At 36.8% G+C, this 18,328-nt stretch overlaps 1 protein-coding gene across 1 annotated transcript; it reads left to right on the top strand.

The window, feature by feature from the left end:
• Positions 1–10,772: 10,772 nt before the first annotated feature.
• LOC104905669 (uncharacterized) lies at positions 10,773–13,392 on the top strand. The gene is made up of 2 exons (XM_010694270.1): positions 10,773–11,093; positions 13,303–13,392. Exons 1-2 carry the CDS (start codon positions 10,773–10,775, stop codon positions 13,390–13,392), a joined length of 411 nt encoding a protein of 136 aa, XP_010692572.1.
• Positions 13,393–18,328: the final 4,936 nt, after the last annotated feature.

Here is an 18,328-nt window from a genome sequence, read left to right on the forward strand (position 1 = left end):
ATGAAGGACTTGACTACAACTTCTCAGCTCCTAGGACTCCACAACAAAATGGCGTGGTGGAAGGAAGAATCCACTTTGGAGGACATGGCAAGAACAATGATAATAGCAGCAATCTTCCGAAGAATTTCTGGGCTGAAGCAGTAAACACGCGGTGCTATATATAATAGAGTCATGCTGAGACCCATATTGTCCTGAAGACCCCTTATGAGCTACTCAAAGTAAGAAAACCCAATATCTCATACTTTAGAATCTTTGGTTGTAAATGTTTTGTACATAACAATGGTAAAGACAATTTAGGAAAGTTTGATGCTAGAAGTGATGAGGCTGTTTTTATTGGATATGCTTTAAATAGTAAAGCATATAGAGTTTACAACAAAAGAACAATGTGTGTTGAGGAAAGTGTCCATATTTTTTTTGATGAAACTAACTCACTGCAGGAACTCAGTCATGAAAATGACTTTGAAATTGGACTGACTCGTTCTGAAGAGTCAGTGAACCTTGATGAGGAACTAACACCTGCAGGTACTGACAAAAAGCATATTCCTGAAGAAGAGATAATTGTTCCTGATCCTGTTATACAGGAGGAACAGGCAGAAGAAATTCATCCAAAAAATGAAACAAATGAAGATCCTCAAGCTGGAGGAGCAGAGATAAGGAGATTTGAACAAAGACCATGAAAACACTTGAAATCCATCCTTGGATTTAATCGTAAGTGATAGAAAAGGGAACTCAAACGAGACCTAACTGAAAAATTTTGTGCTTTCCAAGCCTTTTTGTCTATGACAGAACCACGAGATCACAATGATGCCCTTCTGGAGTCTGACTGGATAAATGCCATGCAAGAGGAACTAAATGAGTTCCAGAGGAACAAGGTCTGGCATCTTGAGACCAAGCCTAAAAACCAAAAGGTGATTGGGCAAAATGGGTCTTCAGGAACAAGCTGGACGAGCATGGAACAGTCATAAGGAATAAAGCCAGACTCGTAGCAAAGGGTACAATCAACAAGAAGGTATTGACTTCGATGAAACCTTTGCTCCTGTAGCTAGAATAGAAGCAATAAGAATTTTGATTGCCTTTGCTGCATTCATGGGTTTTAGGTTGTACCAAATGGACGTCAAATGTGCCTTTTTAAATGGGTATTTAATAGAAGACGTCTATGTGGAACAACCTCCTGGATTTGAAAACCCTGATCTTCCTAACCATGTCTATAAGCTAGATAAAGCTCTTTATGGGCTTAAAGCAAGCTCCTAGATCATGGTATGAAAGACTCTCAAAATTCTTACTTTCTAATGATTTTATACGAGGAAAAGTTGATAGATACCTGTTCCTTAGATCCAAAGGAACAGACATTCTAGTGTTCAGATTTATGTGGATGATATAATTTTTGGTGCAACTAACGAATCTCTTTGTAAGGACTTTGTTGAGTTAATGTGTAGTGAATTTGAAATGAGCATGATGGGAAAATTAAACTTCTTTCTCGGCTTGCAAATCAAGCAAACTGAAAGAGGAACAATGATCCATCAACAAAAATATGAAGGAGTTATTGAAAAAATATGGCTGGATCAAGCAAAAACCAACCATACTCCAATAGGAACAGGAACAAGGTTAGATGAGGATCCAAAGTGGTAAGTCCTAGATCAGAAACTCTATAGAGGTATGATTGGTTCCTTACTTTATCTAACTGCTAGTAGGCCTGATATTTCCTTTAGTGTTGGTTTATGTGCTAGATTCCAATCAAATCCTAAGGAATCTCATTTGACAGCGTCAAAAGGATCCTTAGATATTTGAAAGGAAGTAATGATCTTTGTTTTCTATCCTCGAAGTGACATCTTTGATCTAGTTAGCTACTCTGATGCTGACTATGCTGGAGACTTGGTGAATCGTAAAAGCACTTCAGGTATTGCCAGTTCCTAGGATCAAGCTTAGTTTCTTGGAGTTCAAAGAGGCAAAACATTGTTGCTCTTTCAACAGCCGAAGCTGAATATGTGGCAGCTGCTGCATGCTGTTCTCATGTATTATGGATCAAACAACAGGATCGTGACTTTGGCACAAAATTTAAGTGTGTTCCTATACTCTGTGATAATACTAGTGCCATATGCATTTCCAAGGATCCAGTTCATCACTCTAGAGTCAAGCATATTCACATTCGTCATCATTTCCTAAAAGACAATGTAGAAAAGGGATTAGTCAAAGTTGATTTTTGTCCAACTGAAAATCAAATAGCTGACATATTGACTAAACCTCTATCTAGGGACAGGTTTGAAAAGATACGCTTGGAACTAGGAATGATAAGAATTGTTTGAATGTACAAATGATACTAATTCCCCAAGAATTGTTTCTTACTAAGTATGCCTGCAACTTTCATGAATAAATTTCATACACCTAGGGTCAAGTATAAGGACTCACATTTGTCTTTGAATATTACCCTTATTGTCCTTGCACATATTTGGTACGTACGTAGTTTGTACATTATGGACAAATTTTATCATATGCAAGAGTATTTTATCTTTCTCTTTTCTTAATTTTTCCTCCAAATTTCCTTGATTATTTTTTTTCTTTTCACACCTCAATTTTGTAAATAAATGCATTGACATGATTTATTGCCACAATTACAAGTTCGTTAATCTGAGTTAAAAGAAGAAATTCATTAAATCTTCCAAAACCCATAAACCGTTTCACTCAACCTAGCCTTTATTTACTTTCACAGATCATCATTGCTTATTTTAACCCAACCCATCACATCACTGACCCCTCACAACTTCCACTCTCACATCAATTATCTCTCTCTATCTCTCATCTTCAACCCCCTCCAAAACCCTTTCACCATGTCTTCTCACAGTAAAAGTACCGGTGATCACGAAAATTTTCCCAGAGAGAAAACACCATCTCTTGACGAAATTAGCGCTCAAGAATCATCCAAGAAAAAGAAGCTTCAACTGGGTCAAAAGCTGAATCCTCTGCTCCTGTTTCTCTCTCTCCAAAAAAAGAAGAAGGTGAAAATGAAGCTGAAAGTGAACAAGAAAAGGAAATTACTGTTCCTACAAAGAGAGGTAAGAAAACAAAATCATCCCAATTTCTTGTGGGCTTCTATATTGATGTTGCATGGTGCAAAAAGTCTAAGTGTACGGAACTGCTGAATATTTTAAAGTTTCAAAAATGGTGGAAAGTTATTAGTTTAGATGAGGGTTTATATGAAAAAGAAATGAAAAGATTTTTGTTCAAGTTTTAATATCACCAAGGGAGTCTGTGTGAGTGTTGTTAATGGTTGTGTTGTTACTTTTTAACTGAGAAAAAGTTGGGGGAGTGGTTTGATGTTCCAATTGAGGGTTATAAGGAGTATGTTAAGGGTAGGGCCAAACTTAACATCGATTGAGTCTCCAATGATAAACTTCTTGCTTTCTTTAACGGAAATCTGAATGCATTATCTTTAGATCAAAAAGAACTGCCCCCCTTTCATAAACTATTATTCCAATTTGTGTGGCGTTTTATCTTACCTCATTCCTCAAAAAGAACCCAGACTAGTCTAATGGATCTCTCCATTATGTACCGCCTTGCCAAGAACATCAAAATCAACCTCCCTTCTTTGATTATTTCCCATCTCTCTCACTGCATTTCGCATATTACAAAAGTTGGCTATGGGAATCTTCTCTCTACCATCTTCAAAAATTACAAAGTTAAATTGTCTGCCAGTCCCTCCTTCTGTCTTGAACCGAAAATTACCTGACCAAGGACACACTATCAAGACTTAGCTTAAGGTTGGTTAATGGGAAGCTGTACTTTGAGAGGGAGGAAACGCCTGTTAAGGTGGAAGTGGGTGGTAAGAGGAAGCTGGGGGAAGAGGGAGTTCCTAGCGGGTCTGTGAGGATGAGTCAAAGGATTGCTGGGTCCAAGTCTCTGAAGGAGCAGGATCAAGGTGAAGCTGTGTTTATTCACCTAGACTCGGATCCAGTTCCTTCCATCATTGTTGATTTTCCTTCGTTATCTACTACTGGGCTCAACAAAATGCTCCGGGAAATTCAAGACTCTATGTCGCTCCTGCACACTAGGATCAATGTCATAGAGACTACTGTCTTTGCTCTGGATTCTCAGTAGCAACAACAACTGATGGCCATTGAGAATGCTGATACGGGGATCAGGAACAAAGTTGATGGTGTTGTCTCCAAAATTGATTTTGTGGTCTCCACTCTCTTTAAGCGCCCTAAGCCCTAATTTCTTTTAACTTTGAAAAATTGGACAATTTTTTTTGTGGCTGTAATTATTGTTAAACAATCTCTTTTTTGTTCTCTCTTTATGTGTTCTGTTTGTGACACATGAAGCTCTTTAATTTCTTTTTCTTTTCTGTTTTACTCTTGAGCTCTGGATATTGATTATACTATGCTGTCCATATTGCTGCTTTCTATTTGCTTATTGTTTGTGCTTGGATGGCTAATATTATAAGATACGTGTTTGAGCTACTTGCTTGATGCCTAGACTGTTGACTCTCTAGTGCTGCAGGTTCATCACTTAGTTTTGATAATGACAAAAGGGGGAAGAGATATTGTTGGTATAATTTTTTTTTATCTTAGTTCCTATGCATGTTTTTCTCATCCATGTTCCCAATTATTTGCCATCATCAATAAGGGGGAATATTGTTGTTTCACTATTTTGATGATGACAAATAATTAAGTTTGGTTAATTTAGTTTTCGTATGTTATTAGATTAAGTTCTTGTTATTAGATTTATTCGTTTTTGTTTTATTTATTTCATAATCTAGATTTGTTATTTTCTCTTAGGTTTATTATCTTTTAGATATCACAAATATTATGTTTAATAACTTATGGAGAATTCATTAGGAGGTTAATCAAAAATTAAGTTACTAACTTTATTTGTGTTTGTTACAAATAGTTTATATTATGGACGTATATATTGTGAAATTATGTGATTCCATAATACTCTTGCAAGTTAGTTTGTGCGCAGCTATTTAAAACGGTTACTTGAGAAGGAGCCTTCAAAAGCAACAAACTAACCGCGCCTAAAGAGGAGGGTTGAAGTAGTTCTTAGATTCTAGGAACCACAACTACCCACAACAACCCACCTAATAATGTGCGTGTGATAATGGCTGAGCGTCTGATAATGGCTGATGTTTCGGAAACCAACCGCATAACTTCCAACGGATTTTTGCAACGGCTAGAACGTGGAAGGAGTGAGGCTGAAATTCAGCTCCACTATATTCGTGGAGAAGATCATGGGAAAGATTGTCTTCTACAAATAGTTTTGTGTAACAATCTTAAACATTATGCTTTCATAATTTGTAAATTGTGAAAGTATATTCGGTTTTACTCTTCTTTCAATATTACTCAGTCTATGAGAGATTGGGTTGAGCGAATCAAAATCTGTAATCATTTTGAGAGAAAAAGAGAAAGAGAAAGAAAAGAGAGAAAGAGATAAGACTTCGAGTGAAGTCAAGAGAGAAAGTCAATTGTTCAAGGGGAACAAGTTGACAGGGAACAAGTTCCTAGAGGAACAGAGAAGGTCCGAGTTTAGGTTGTACAAAAGAGAGTCTTTTGGCCTAAAGTTTATTACAGAGAATTGAGTCAAATCTCTAGTGGTCAAGGTTTTTCTTCCTATTGGCCCTAGGAAGTTTTCCTTGTAAACATTCCCGTGTTCTTATTTCTTTCTAGTTTATGCATTTATCTCTTTCTTAGATAAATTATTTTTATTTTCGCAAAATATAGAAAATCTCCCCAACTACAATTCACCACCCCCTTGTAGTTGCTTAAGTGTTTGTACTCGACTAACATACTCCTTTTTCCTTTTTATTTTTGTAACAAAAAATCAGAAAATTGTTCTACTCTCCATCCCCTTCACGTAGCCTTGTAAATTTTTAGTGAAATGTGGATATTTTTGCGCTTTATTGATTTAACAACAAAGCTATCCTTCTTGTTTAATTTATGAAATCGTAAAATATAAATTATGGTCACCTACGTATTAACAGTTTTTAGTTGGTAATTTTTAAGTTGAAATTTTATAATTTATCAATTAGTTAATGATAAAATATAAAATATTTTAACTACTTATTATAATTAATTATCTACTTAAACACATTTAATTTTTTAGGATATTACAGATCAACTCCAGGCAAATTGATCGAAAACTTGTTGATATCAATGATATTATGAGTGCAACATTCACGGCAATGTCGACATCTCTCGCTACTAGTTACTCGCTTAGAGCCACTAGTCGAAAAACAATATCAGTTAAACGAGAAGTTGGTTAAGGCCTTAGAAGAAGTCCTACTAAATAGAACACAAGGAGATCGTGGCATAACACCATATCTTCTAGTAGGTTACCCACCAAGGGTACATTTTTCCCATCCTTAAACTAGAGATCGATTGGTCTCAATTGATCCACACACTTCCTCCCATGAGTGCCAAACAAGGGTAATTCCCTTGAGCCTTGGAGAGGTTAATCATGGAAACCTTAGGAGAAGTGTTGAAATCGCAGCGGGTGTGGAGCCAGGCTGGCACCAGGCATCAGGATATCACCAACCTTCATGTTATATGGGTGCTGGACATTTTGGTGACAACACACACCAATGTGGACCATCACAAGGAGGATAGAAGCAAGGTACTTTTGTTGCAAACAACAACGATTCACCTCATGCATAGGTGCCTCTTAATAAACCAAATATGGTTGGGAAACCTTCTACACCTTATGCTTATATGCCTTACCAACCACCAATGGTTGGCACGTCTCATTATGGGAATACTCCAGGCTATGGGCAAACCCAAGCTCCATTTGCCCAAGCAACTGGCCCTTACCAGAAGGAGCAACTAATCCTAACTATATGCATCGCCAGGATGTCCCTATTGGAGTTTATCAAAATCAACCTTTCATGCCTAACCCTAGTCCTGTGTATGATCAAACAGGAGGTAGTGAATGGGAATATGGGATATCCAGGGAGAAATCAGGACCCTTTGGCAACACAAGTTGAAGCATTAGTCCAAAGAATAGTAGGAGATAACTCTAGGAAAGGTTGGAGGCAAATAGGTCAAAAGCCTTACCTCGAATGAATTGATAGAGCCAATCCATTTCCTAGAACCTTTAAGATACCTGACTTTACTTTATTCTCATGCAATGATAGAGTATTTGTTGAGGAACATTTACTTAGGTTCAATTGTCAGTGTTAGGAAGCAGTTGACAACGATTTCTGAAAATTGAGAATGTTTTCCATGTCTCTAACTAAGACAATTTTTTAGTGGTACACAAATTTACCACCAAATTCTATTCACTCCTAGCAAGACATGTAAGTGCAATTTAAAAATCATTTTGCACGCACTGAATGTCGAGTGGCTCTAAGTGACTTAGCCAGAATCCAATAAAAGTTAGCAGAGTTTATAGTAGACTACCTATCTAGATTTGAAATGGCTAAGATCAGGTGTCATGTTAGCATCCCTGAAAGAGAGTTTGTACAAATGGCTCAAGAATGAATATTAATTCAATTTCGAAAAAGGTTTAATAGTCATGCCTTTGGCGATTTTGTTGAGTTAGCAGAATTGAATTTAAGATATGAGACAAACCTACAAGCTGAAAGTGCAGCAAGACACTAAAGTTTCTTCGCTCGGAATGAGGAGCCTTTCCATTTTAAAACTGCACAGGTAGTGGACGTGGCTAATATCATTCAAGGAGTACCTTATAAGCGTTCTCCTCTTGAGAAGAAAGAATTTCTGGCGCCAAAGGATTTGAAATCTGGGGAAAAGAGAATATATACCTTTGATGCTAAGAAATCTAGTGATATCTTTGGTTGTTATTATCTAACAAAAAGATAAAACTGGTAGGAAGGGTAGAGTAAGAACTGCTGATGAAGTTAAGGGTAAAATTTACTGTAAATGGCATGATGCAGTAACTCATGATACTTCTGAATGCATTGTTTTAAAAATAAAATCCAAGATGAAATTGAGAAGAAAAATATCATGTTTCCTGGTGATGAAGATGTTAATGTAGCTGGAATGGAAGAACCATTCGAATTATTCTGTGGTATGGTAGAAATTAATATTGTTTTTACTATCACTTTACAGGCATCTCAAGATTCCGAAATAGGAAACCAAATCTTCAACAGATTTCTTTATGAAGGAATATTGGTTATGCCAAAAATAGCCAATGAAGAAAGTTTGGAAGATATGTGCAGATGGCATATGAATGGGTTATATACAACAAACCAATGCCAAGTATTCAAAGGGTTCCTAACTAGACAACTAAGTCTCAAAAGAGTGGTTGTCTTAGAAATGGAACAGCATGCCATGGAGCTAGAAGCCTATAAGGCCAACTTCGCCATATAGTTAAGGTTCCTGTCAGTTCTAAATCAACTCCAAGCCTGGCGATGCTTGAGGAAAGAGCTAAGACCTACAAAGAGGCGCTCAAAAATTCCCATTGCAAACCAGGGCAATAGAGGGGTTAAAGGATTTAAGAGGTGGGATGTGCTCATCGTGTTTAGACAAACTAACCTTTGAAATGGTTAGAACTCAGATCATCCAAAATGATCTTGCTTATGTACCTGCTTACCAGCGTCGTCCCTTCCGGAAAAGGTCTAGAAGTCATTGACCAAGGAAAAATGATAACCCTGGATCATACCCTTCCTCAAAAGGAAAAGAGAGCGAGTCAAGTCAAACTCCTGTACCTAAGATTCTGAAAAGAAGGGAAAATTCCCATGGGAACCAAGGATATACACGACTTAAGTTAGTGGTGAGGGTATCGCCACTGCAAGATGTTCAAAACCTACATAAAGTAGGTCATCAAGAATGAAAGAGCTTAGTGTCAAGGTTGCTGCAGCTAGGGCTTAACTTAGCACTCGAAACGTGTAGGAGTCCCTTATAACAAACATCAAGATTGATGAGGAAGCTCTACAAGATGGTATTACAAGGTTGTTACCTCTAGAAGAAAAACAGCTTGATTCATCATCTATAAAGAAGGATGACCAACAGCCTCAAGGAGATGATTCTCTTATGAAAGAGACTCTGGGGAATGGTGCTAATGAGGACTATGATTCAGAGTTTGGGTATGAAGATTTGGATTTACTTGTGTCAGACAGTAACCTCTTGCTGGATGGAGACCCACTGATGACTAAGTCTCAAACAGAAATTGGTGAGAGCCAGAACATGTAGTGTAAGGTGGGCATGCCACTCTTTGTATTTAGGAAGTTAGGAAAGATTAGAAAAGATTTGCGTAACATATAAATCAACATAACTGGTTTTTCCGCTCTATCAGAAAGGGTGAAAGGAGACTATTTTAAACATAAGGGTAGGAACTAAAACTACTTTTACTGGTTTCTTCATAGTGGAAAGTGGTATTACCTATAATGCCATACTAGGAAAGGATTGGTTACATCATAATTATGCTATTTCATCATAACTCCATAAGGTTTTAATCCCGTGGAATGGTGACACCTATAAAATGGTACAAGCAGATGAGAAAGTCTGCCTAATCACATCTCTCGATTATGTTTTTATTAAGGAATCTCTAAAGTCAGTTCCCACTATCCAACTTGAGTCACAAACTCACCAAGAGATACTAGACTCAAGTGCAATTCTCATTGAAGAAATCGAGGACGTCCCATAAGTTGAAGACATTCAATAAAAATATGAATATGTTCAATAAGCGTCAAGCTATGATCAACCACTAGTTCTAGTTAGTTTATAGAGTTAGACTATATTTTTCTTAGTTTATTATGTCTGTAGACCAAGAAGAATATTATAATGGGTTTATCCCTATTGTTGATCAATTTATGAAGGATTTAGTTTCTAGAAAATACCAAGAGGATTTTCTTATAAACTCTAATGCATGTTGCTCAACTTTAAACGAGTCTGAATCTCTAGTAGAAGAGGATGAGAAAGTATGGGCTAAAAGTGAGGATATTAAACAGGAATTTCATGATCCACTAGAAGAAATAAATTTGAGGGACGATGAAAACCCACGTTTTACTTAGATAAGTAAGCTTCTCACTAACCAATAAAACACATGAAATAATATAAATTCTAAAAGAATTTAAGGATTATTTTGCTTGGGAACATCATGAAATGCCTGATATTGATAAGAAACTAGTGGAACATGAATTACCTATCAAAGAGGGATATAAGCTTGTGACACAAAGTCCTAGAAGACTAGCGTGAGAACTGATAGAGTCTATACAAGAGGAAATAAACAAACTCCTTAAGGCAAAGTTCATAAGGCCTTTGCTAATATGCTGACTGGATTTCTAATATAGTCCCAGTAGTTAAGATAAATGGCAAGATACGAATCTGCATTGACTTTAGGGATCTAAATAAAGTAACACCTAAACATCAATATTCCATGCCCGTAGCTGATCTCTTAATAGATGCATCGTCAAGATATGAATACATATCTTCTATGGATGGATATGCAGGATACCACCAATTAAGGGTTGCATAAGAGGACTGTAATAAAACAACCTTTAGATGTCCAAAATCATTAGGCTTATTTGAATATGTGGTCATGCCATTTGGTTTAAAAAAACGTTAGCGCTACATACCAACGAGCAATGGACGCAATCTTTAGGGACATGATTGGTAAGATCATGGAAGTCTACGTGGATGATGTACTCGTAACTTCTTAGGATTTCTCATCCATAAAAATAGAATGGAGATTAACCAAAATAAGGCTAATTCTATTAAGAAGGTACTGGAAAGATTCCTTGGACAGGTCAATTATGTTAGGAGATTCATGGCCAATCTAGCTGGGAAAACAAAAAAAGTTTTCACCTCTATTAAGATTGAAACATGAATGGTAATTCAAATGGAATGAGGAGCATCAAAAGGGCTTTTGATCAAATCAAGCAAGATTTGGCAAGTCCTCTTGTATTGATCCCTCTAAGGCGAAATGGAAAACCATTAAGGTTGTACCTATCTGCCTATGAAGATTCCATTAGTAGACTCCTTACTCAAGAAAATGAGAAGGGACATGAGCAGACAATTTTTTATCCAAGTAGAATCTTGCATCATGCCGAGAAAAGGTATAACATGCCAGAAAAATGGTGTTTGTGCTTATATGATGCATCAGCTAAGCTCATACAGTATTTCATGGCCTTTACAGTAGAAGTGGTATCTCCAACAGATGTCATAAAGTATATGATATCCTAACCTTCCATAAAAGGTAGGTTAAGCAAGTGGAGTCTACACTTACTCCAATTCGACCTGATATACGTGCCACAAAAGGCAGTAAAATGTCAAGCTCTAGTTGACTTCTTAGCCAGCAATCCTTGATGTTAATCTGGAATTATTAATGAGGACATCCTTCCATGGGTTCTGTTCTTTGATGTATATTAGAGAAACAATAGAAGTTGGAATATATAATTCTAACCAAGTTAGCAGTGACCCTAAAGGGTCCATGCACCAAAAATAGAGCAGAATATGATGCTTTGTTGATTGGGTTGGAATTGTTATTAGAGCTGGGGGCCAAGAGAGCAAAGATATATGGAGATTCCCAGTTTGTCATTTATCAAGTGACTGAGCAATTTAAATGTATATCAACAGTATCATAGGAGTGTGGAAAGAGAGAACAAGAATTGTCTAAAAAATTCAAGAAAATTACTTTCATACATATTCCTAGAAAAGAAAACAAAATAGTAGATCAGTTATCCCAAATAGCTTATGCTAGAGAAGAGATACCTTCACAAAATGAGCATATCATTCTCTAGGAAAAAATATCCTCTTAATGCAACTGATCAAGAAATATTAGAAAACATATTGGAAGTCTATATAGTTTCAATATTAAGGGAGGAAAAGGACTATAGGGAAGAAATTATTCACTATCTCCGGAACTCAACTGGAAAAAAGTGCCTATTAGAGTCAGAACGGTTACTTTTGAAGTGTATGGATGTTGAAGAGGCTCTAACTCTCATTGCAGAAATTCACCATGGGTTATGTGGTGCTCATCAAAACGACTTGAAAATGAGATGGTTGTTGCACGAACATGGTTTCTGTTGGCCTACTATGATTGTATAGATTATGCCAAAGGTTGTAAATGATGTCAGAAGTTTGGACCCATCAGTAGGTCTCCAACCTCAAAACTGAAATACATTCTTAAACCTTGGCCTTTCAGAGGATGGGCAGAAGATGTCATAGGAGAAATTAATCCTAGATACTCTAAGAAGAATTCATACATCCTAATGGTGACTGATTACTTCACCAAATGGGTGAAGGCTCAGGCTTTTAATAAGATCAATACTCGGGTTGTAATAAATTTCTTGGAGGAAAAAATCTTTAAAAGATTTGGGATTCCATAAACTATAACCTTTGATTAAGCCACAATATTCAGAAACCTTGAGTTGTTGGACTATCTTAATCAATTTGGGATTACTAAGTTAAATTCAACACCTTGCTATGCTCAGGAAAGTGGTCAAGCTGAGGCTACCAATAAGATCATAATGAAAGTGATCTCAAAGATGATAGATAATAATCCAAGAAAATGGGATGAATTGTTGATATATGCCATATGGGCCTACATGACCTCTAAAAGGGAAGCAACATGAGTTACTTCTTTTAACTTAGTTTATGGACATACTCCAGTAATCCCTACTGAAGTGAACGTAAGATCATCTATGGTATCCCAACAAATGGGATTATCATGAGATGATTATTCACAAGCAATGAATATTGAAGTTATGGATGCTCTAGAAGCTAAGGTATAAGCTTTAGCCAAAATGAGAATCCAAAAGAAAAGGTTTATAAGGCCTAAAACAAAAAATTAGTGCCTAAAGAATTCCAGAAGAATGATAAAGTCTGGAAAATGTTTTTGCTAGAAGCAGCTTACAAAGATACCCAGTTAGAGAAATGGTCACTTAAGTGGCAAGGTTCCTTTATCATTCATAAGAAAATGTCCGAAAAGGCATACCTATTAAAAGATATAGATGTCAATATAAAATATAGAGCCTTGAATGGTAAATTTCTAAAGAAATATCATCCATCTATATGGGAACAACATGATCCTGTGTTTCAACAAAAACATCTAGAATTATTTCAAACATCCAGGGATTATTGAGATTACAACATTAAAAAATAATGTTATACATATTAAATTTTCCAACATTGTCTAACAGCTGAACTAAGGTTCTTAATGGCTAACCAAGCATTACAGAGTTTCTCCTTTTGGAGTATCAAGCTTTGTTGTGCAACCATTTCCTTGCACATCTCTTGCCTCAAATTGGCAAGCTCGATGCGCCCTTGGTGTAGCTTTTATTTTCAATATCAATGGAGTTTTGAAGTGAAGACTTCTCATTTATGATATTGATATAGTCTCTATTAATCTCAGCCAAGTGATTCTATAGAGATTGCCTTTCCTAAGAAAGAGACTTCAGCTTCTGATCATAAGAACTCAAAGAGTCTTGGATCTGTGTACTGAAGCTTTTAAAGGACTTGACTTGAGCTTCCAAAGAAGCTTCCTCTTCTTGAAGCTTTTCAGCTGAGAATTTAAGAGATTGAACAATTGTTTCAACATTACATTGTTGGAGAAGATGGAATTCTTTAATATAATCAAGGCATGGTATCCAATACTTAAAACCTTAAGAAATCAGGGATTCCAAAATCTGCTTGAGAATCTGCCGAGAACTCTGATCATACAGATTTTCTTTAAGGGTCAAGTAGAGGTCCCATTCTTGTCTTCCTGTTCATATGCTCAGAAGACTCACCATTGGAGGAATAATAAGTACTACTAGAAGTAGGTTGATTCCTTACAATGATAGACATATTCACATTAATCTCTTTTCCTCATCAAACTCTTTCATCACACTTGCTTCTTGAGTGCTTCCCTCTACATCATAAAGTAAAGAAGCGAAGTTAGCAAGAGAGTGATGTTTGGTTTTAAGAGGATATGGATTCATATAGAGGAATTCTAAAATGAATTCACGAGGAAAAAAAGGGAAACCGGTCCCAGAAGAGGATTTTGAAGTTGATGATGATCCTTTAGATACACAAGTGGTCGAAAGCTCAGGATTGCTTTTCAAAGGTGTAACCTTTAAAGGGATGACATCCTATGGAACCTCACCTCTAACAATAGAGGCGTTCGCTATGACAATTGTTGGAGTGATAAGAGAGCTTGGAAATTCAACATCTAAGGGAGTTGACTCCTAGGGGTCTTCATTAAACTGATGAAGTAAGTCTTCTTCAGCAAGCTCCACATTAAGATGCATAGCTTCTTGCAACTAGGGGGCACCATGTCCTTCCAATGTAGGGAAAACCATTGACTCTGACCGGGGGCAGCATTGCTCATTAAGGAAGTGGGAAGATTGCTGATGGGTTCACCAGCAGGACCATCTTCTAGAGTTAATCCTGGATCAATTGTTGTAGGAATAATATCTACTAAAGGTTGATTGGCGGAGTCAAGAGATGATGACTTCTCAAAGAAGGATCTCTAAGGTTCTTAAACTCTTTCAAGATAGAAGAACCTGAAAAAAAAAACATGTTAATTTTCCAAAAATAGAACTTCTGATAGAGCAAAGTGGAAGAAGGTATTCATACTTGCTTTAACTCCCTGAAGTTTGATTTTGGGAAAGACTAGAGATGTGGTCTTCGGAAGAGATGCCATAATGTTGGAACCTCAGAAGATGTTTCTAGCTTAGGACGTTTCTTATAGGAATGCCTCAAGGATTGGGAGCAGAAAGAAAACTATGATCTCTTTTTTTGGTAGCTTACTGAACAAATTCAGGTTGCTCCATTAACTCCTAGGATGGAGCGCCTTGAAGGCAAAGAGGTAGTTATAATCTATATTCCTTGCAGCTCTCTTGAAAGGATCATTCTGCTTCATGGTTCCCATGGTTTGAATGTCCTCCACAGCTTGGACATCCCCATAGGAAATTCCTTGATCATAGGCGGCATCATCCTCATCTTCTGAAGGAACAAGAGGGGGAATCCGTTGGCCTATAATGGTTCAATATATTCTACCAAATCTAGAGTCCACTTTTGTTCCATTAGCGACTTTCAGCTTCTTCTTGCCAGCTTTTGCTAAAAAGCAACACAAGGCATAAGGAAGAATAAGTAATATGCATCCCTCTTTAAAGTTACAAATAACTAAGGAAAGAAATCACTTACATCCGAAAAAGAGTTGATCCTCAAAGTGCGCCAAAGCATCAGGACATTGTTGATCAACTGGGAACACATGATCCCCACCATATTTGAAAGCTTCCAACCGTTTTTGTGACCTATTTCCAAGGAGTTGTGGACATAAGGGTAAGATCGATAATGTTGCTTCGAAGGGCTTTGCGTTCCTCAAAACTACCCCTTGACATCCAAGGATCATTGTGGGTCAGGAAATAAGGCATAACTAACATTTGGATCAATTTAAATTGTCTAGTTACCAATTGTGGGTTATAGGCTTTAAAGCCAAAGTATGCAGGTGCAGTTGCTATCAAATCCCTGGACATAAGGACACTACTCCAAAAGTTCCCACTCTTTAAGGAACTAGAGTGAATGTCTACGGATTGTAGCCAAATAATCATTGCATAAATGCGCCAAGAGTCCTTTTCAATAGAAACAACCTGTTTACCTAGGAAGATATTCCAAATCTCAGGTTTGTCTGTAAAAACCAAGAAATACGAGAAGAGTAAACTTGGATGCTAAACCTCAACTGTAGATACAAGATTGAAGCTGACTTCACCATAATAGCTACAATCTACAAGTTTGGAGAGGAATGAAAGAGGATCAAAAGAAAGGTTCATTTCCTCTGAACCATTAGATACTTCATAAGTAGAAGGAGGGTTGATCACCATCAAAGTATGAAGATATATGTGGCCCAACAAATCAAGATCCACAAGGGTCCAAATCCCTAATCAGGAGAGAATATAGGGGACTCATAGGTAGGAATTTCAAAACCTTTGCAGGATTCTTTACTCCTAAAGAGACATTTATAAAGTTGTCCTAATACAATAGCTAGAGATAGCCATAATGTTACAACTCCTCTAAATCTGGACATCCTCAATTTGGAGAGCGCAAAAGTGAGGAATAATACCTCCTCTTAGGGAGTTACTGCTTCACTAGGATCCTTATTGGTAAAGAAATCAACAAATCTTTGAAAGCCACACTTGCTACCACTAGTACAAGGACTAGCGATTTGGCGAAAGATTGATAAACACTAATCGTATAGCTGGTTATAATCCTTCACATGGTGGAAGATGGGGAGGTCAATCCCATATTTATCCCTTGGAGAAGTCCCAAGAATAAAGGCAATATCAGCCAATGTTACAGTCATTGGTCCCCATCGGAACAAGAAACAGTTGATGAAAGGATCCCAACAAGCCAGCAAGGAAGTGGATTTAGATCCAGGAATAGTTTCTTAAGAAGCTAGTCTCAAGAAAGGCAATATCTTGTTCTTGGTCCATTTGTCATGAAAAGGTTGCATGCGCAGAAACCATGCTCTTGCGTCCACTCATGAAATCCAACCTTCAAAAGGTTTGCTGGATAAAGGCCAATGTAAATGGAAGGTAGACCTTGAAGTAAATGGAAGCGTTCTAAGTTTAGTATCTTCTAAAATGATATGATCAAATAATGGATAACACTGCTCCAAAATAAGTTGGCGTTTCTGGCTTTGCATTTTAAAAGGAAAGCCAAGTTCAATGGCGGCAATTTTCTCCTCCGAAGGTGTATCAGGAAAATCAGTGCGCTTATTCACATACCAGAATACTTGGGACTTATATTTCCCAATGTTCACCCTAATGGCGTTGCATAATTGACGAGTTGCTTCAGATTGCATAATGATAGCAGCCTTTGTAATCAGTGCCTCACAAATTTCATTTTCACGGTGAGTTCTTTCATCACACATGGTGCATTGAAGTTTGGTAATGTTTGTGAATTTGTAAAGAAAAAAATTAAATTGGTCTGAAAGATTGTAAATTTTCCTAAAATCCTTGAAAAGGATATTAATGCAGAAGAAAACCAAAATGAAGCACATGTGTAGTCCGTGTCATACTTATTTTGGGCCATCTTTTAACTGGGCCATATTAATATCAAGTTTTAACAAATTAAAACGTAAAAGTATTAAAGTTATCACAAGAAACCTGTTTTAATGGTAGCGACTTGGAAGCCCATCATAAAGGGCGTATTATATTAAAGCCCATTTACAAAGGTGAGTAACTTTTGGTTTTCAGATGTTTTCAGAAGACGGTAAAATCCCTTATAAAAAGGGATCACGGTATTAATCTTAATATCACACCCATCTCCCCAAAACACCCCCTGAAGAAAAAAATTTCCCATCTTCCCAAACTCTCTCAAAAAACACTCATCTCCAAACCCAAATGGAGGCTCCACAACCTTCTACAGAATCCTGTATCACAGGAGTTGCTGAAATGAACCCCCGAGAAGTTGATCAGCCTCAACCTTTCATCCCTCCTCCTAAAAATCCATAGGAGTAAGAGGAAAAAGTGGAGGAACAGGAAGAAGAAGAGAGAGAAGATTCTTCTTCCCCGTCAGACAATTCTCACGGAGATGATGAGGATGAATATTAGGATGCAAATGATGAGGAAGATGGAGATGAAACTCCTGCCCAAAGGAGTCGGGTTCAGGGAGGCTTCTTCTCAGAAGATGAATACAACTTCTCTTATGGCGATGACTATAGCCCTCCTCATGGAGGTGCCAATGCCAGCGACTCTAAGGCTGACTCAGATGCCTTGAAGCCTACGTCCCTTAAAAATTAGGATTAGGCCTAATATTTAGGATTAGAATTTCTAAATATGTTGAATTTTTTTTTAAAAAAAAATCAACTTTAGGTTGTAATCCTAATTTTTGTTAATGAAATATGAATTTCTTTTTTTTAACAAATTATCTAAATTTTTATTGCATTATTTATTTATTTATGTCCAATCAAAATTAAACCGTAAATTAAGTTGTTCAAAAAAGAGTCATCAAATCAAATAATGCATGCTAAAGAGAAAAATGGTTAAGTTTTACATAAAGTGTCTCTTGGGATACTAAAAACTATTAATCATTATTAAAGTAATAGACGTAAAATTACTTCCAAAAAGTAATGATGGACTATTCAACTTGCACACACCATTAAATGGTTGAACTCTAGAAAAACGTTATGACATATAAGGAGTTAGTGGGTAAGCCCAATTCACCCATGATCACCCATTAAGGGCTAAAATCTGGGGAAGTTAAAAATGATTAAAATGACGTGTTATTTTTATCGAAAATGATAGCAAGTGACGCTTCATTTATCCTTAAAGATAGGGATAACGGTTACCATAATGTATTATAAATATATTGTGTTACTTTGAAAATATTTCATTCTTAAAATCCTTGCTTTCCAAATTACAAAAATCCCAAAAGAATTCTTAAGAGATGGCCAA

This window comes from Beta vulgaris, chromosome 1, assembly GCF_026745355.1.
Source record: "Beta vulgaris subsp. vulgaris cultivar EL10 chromosome 1, EL10.2, whole genome shotgun sequence".
NCBI lineage: Eukaryota > Viridiplantae > Streptophyta > Magnoliopsida > Caryophyllales > Amaranthaceae > Beta > Beta vulgaris.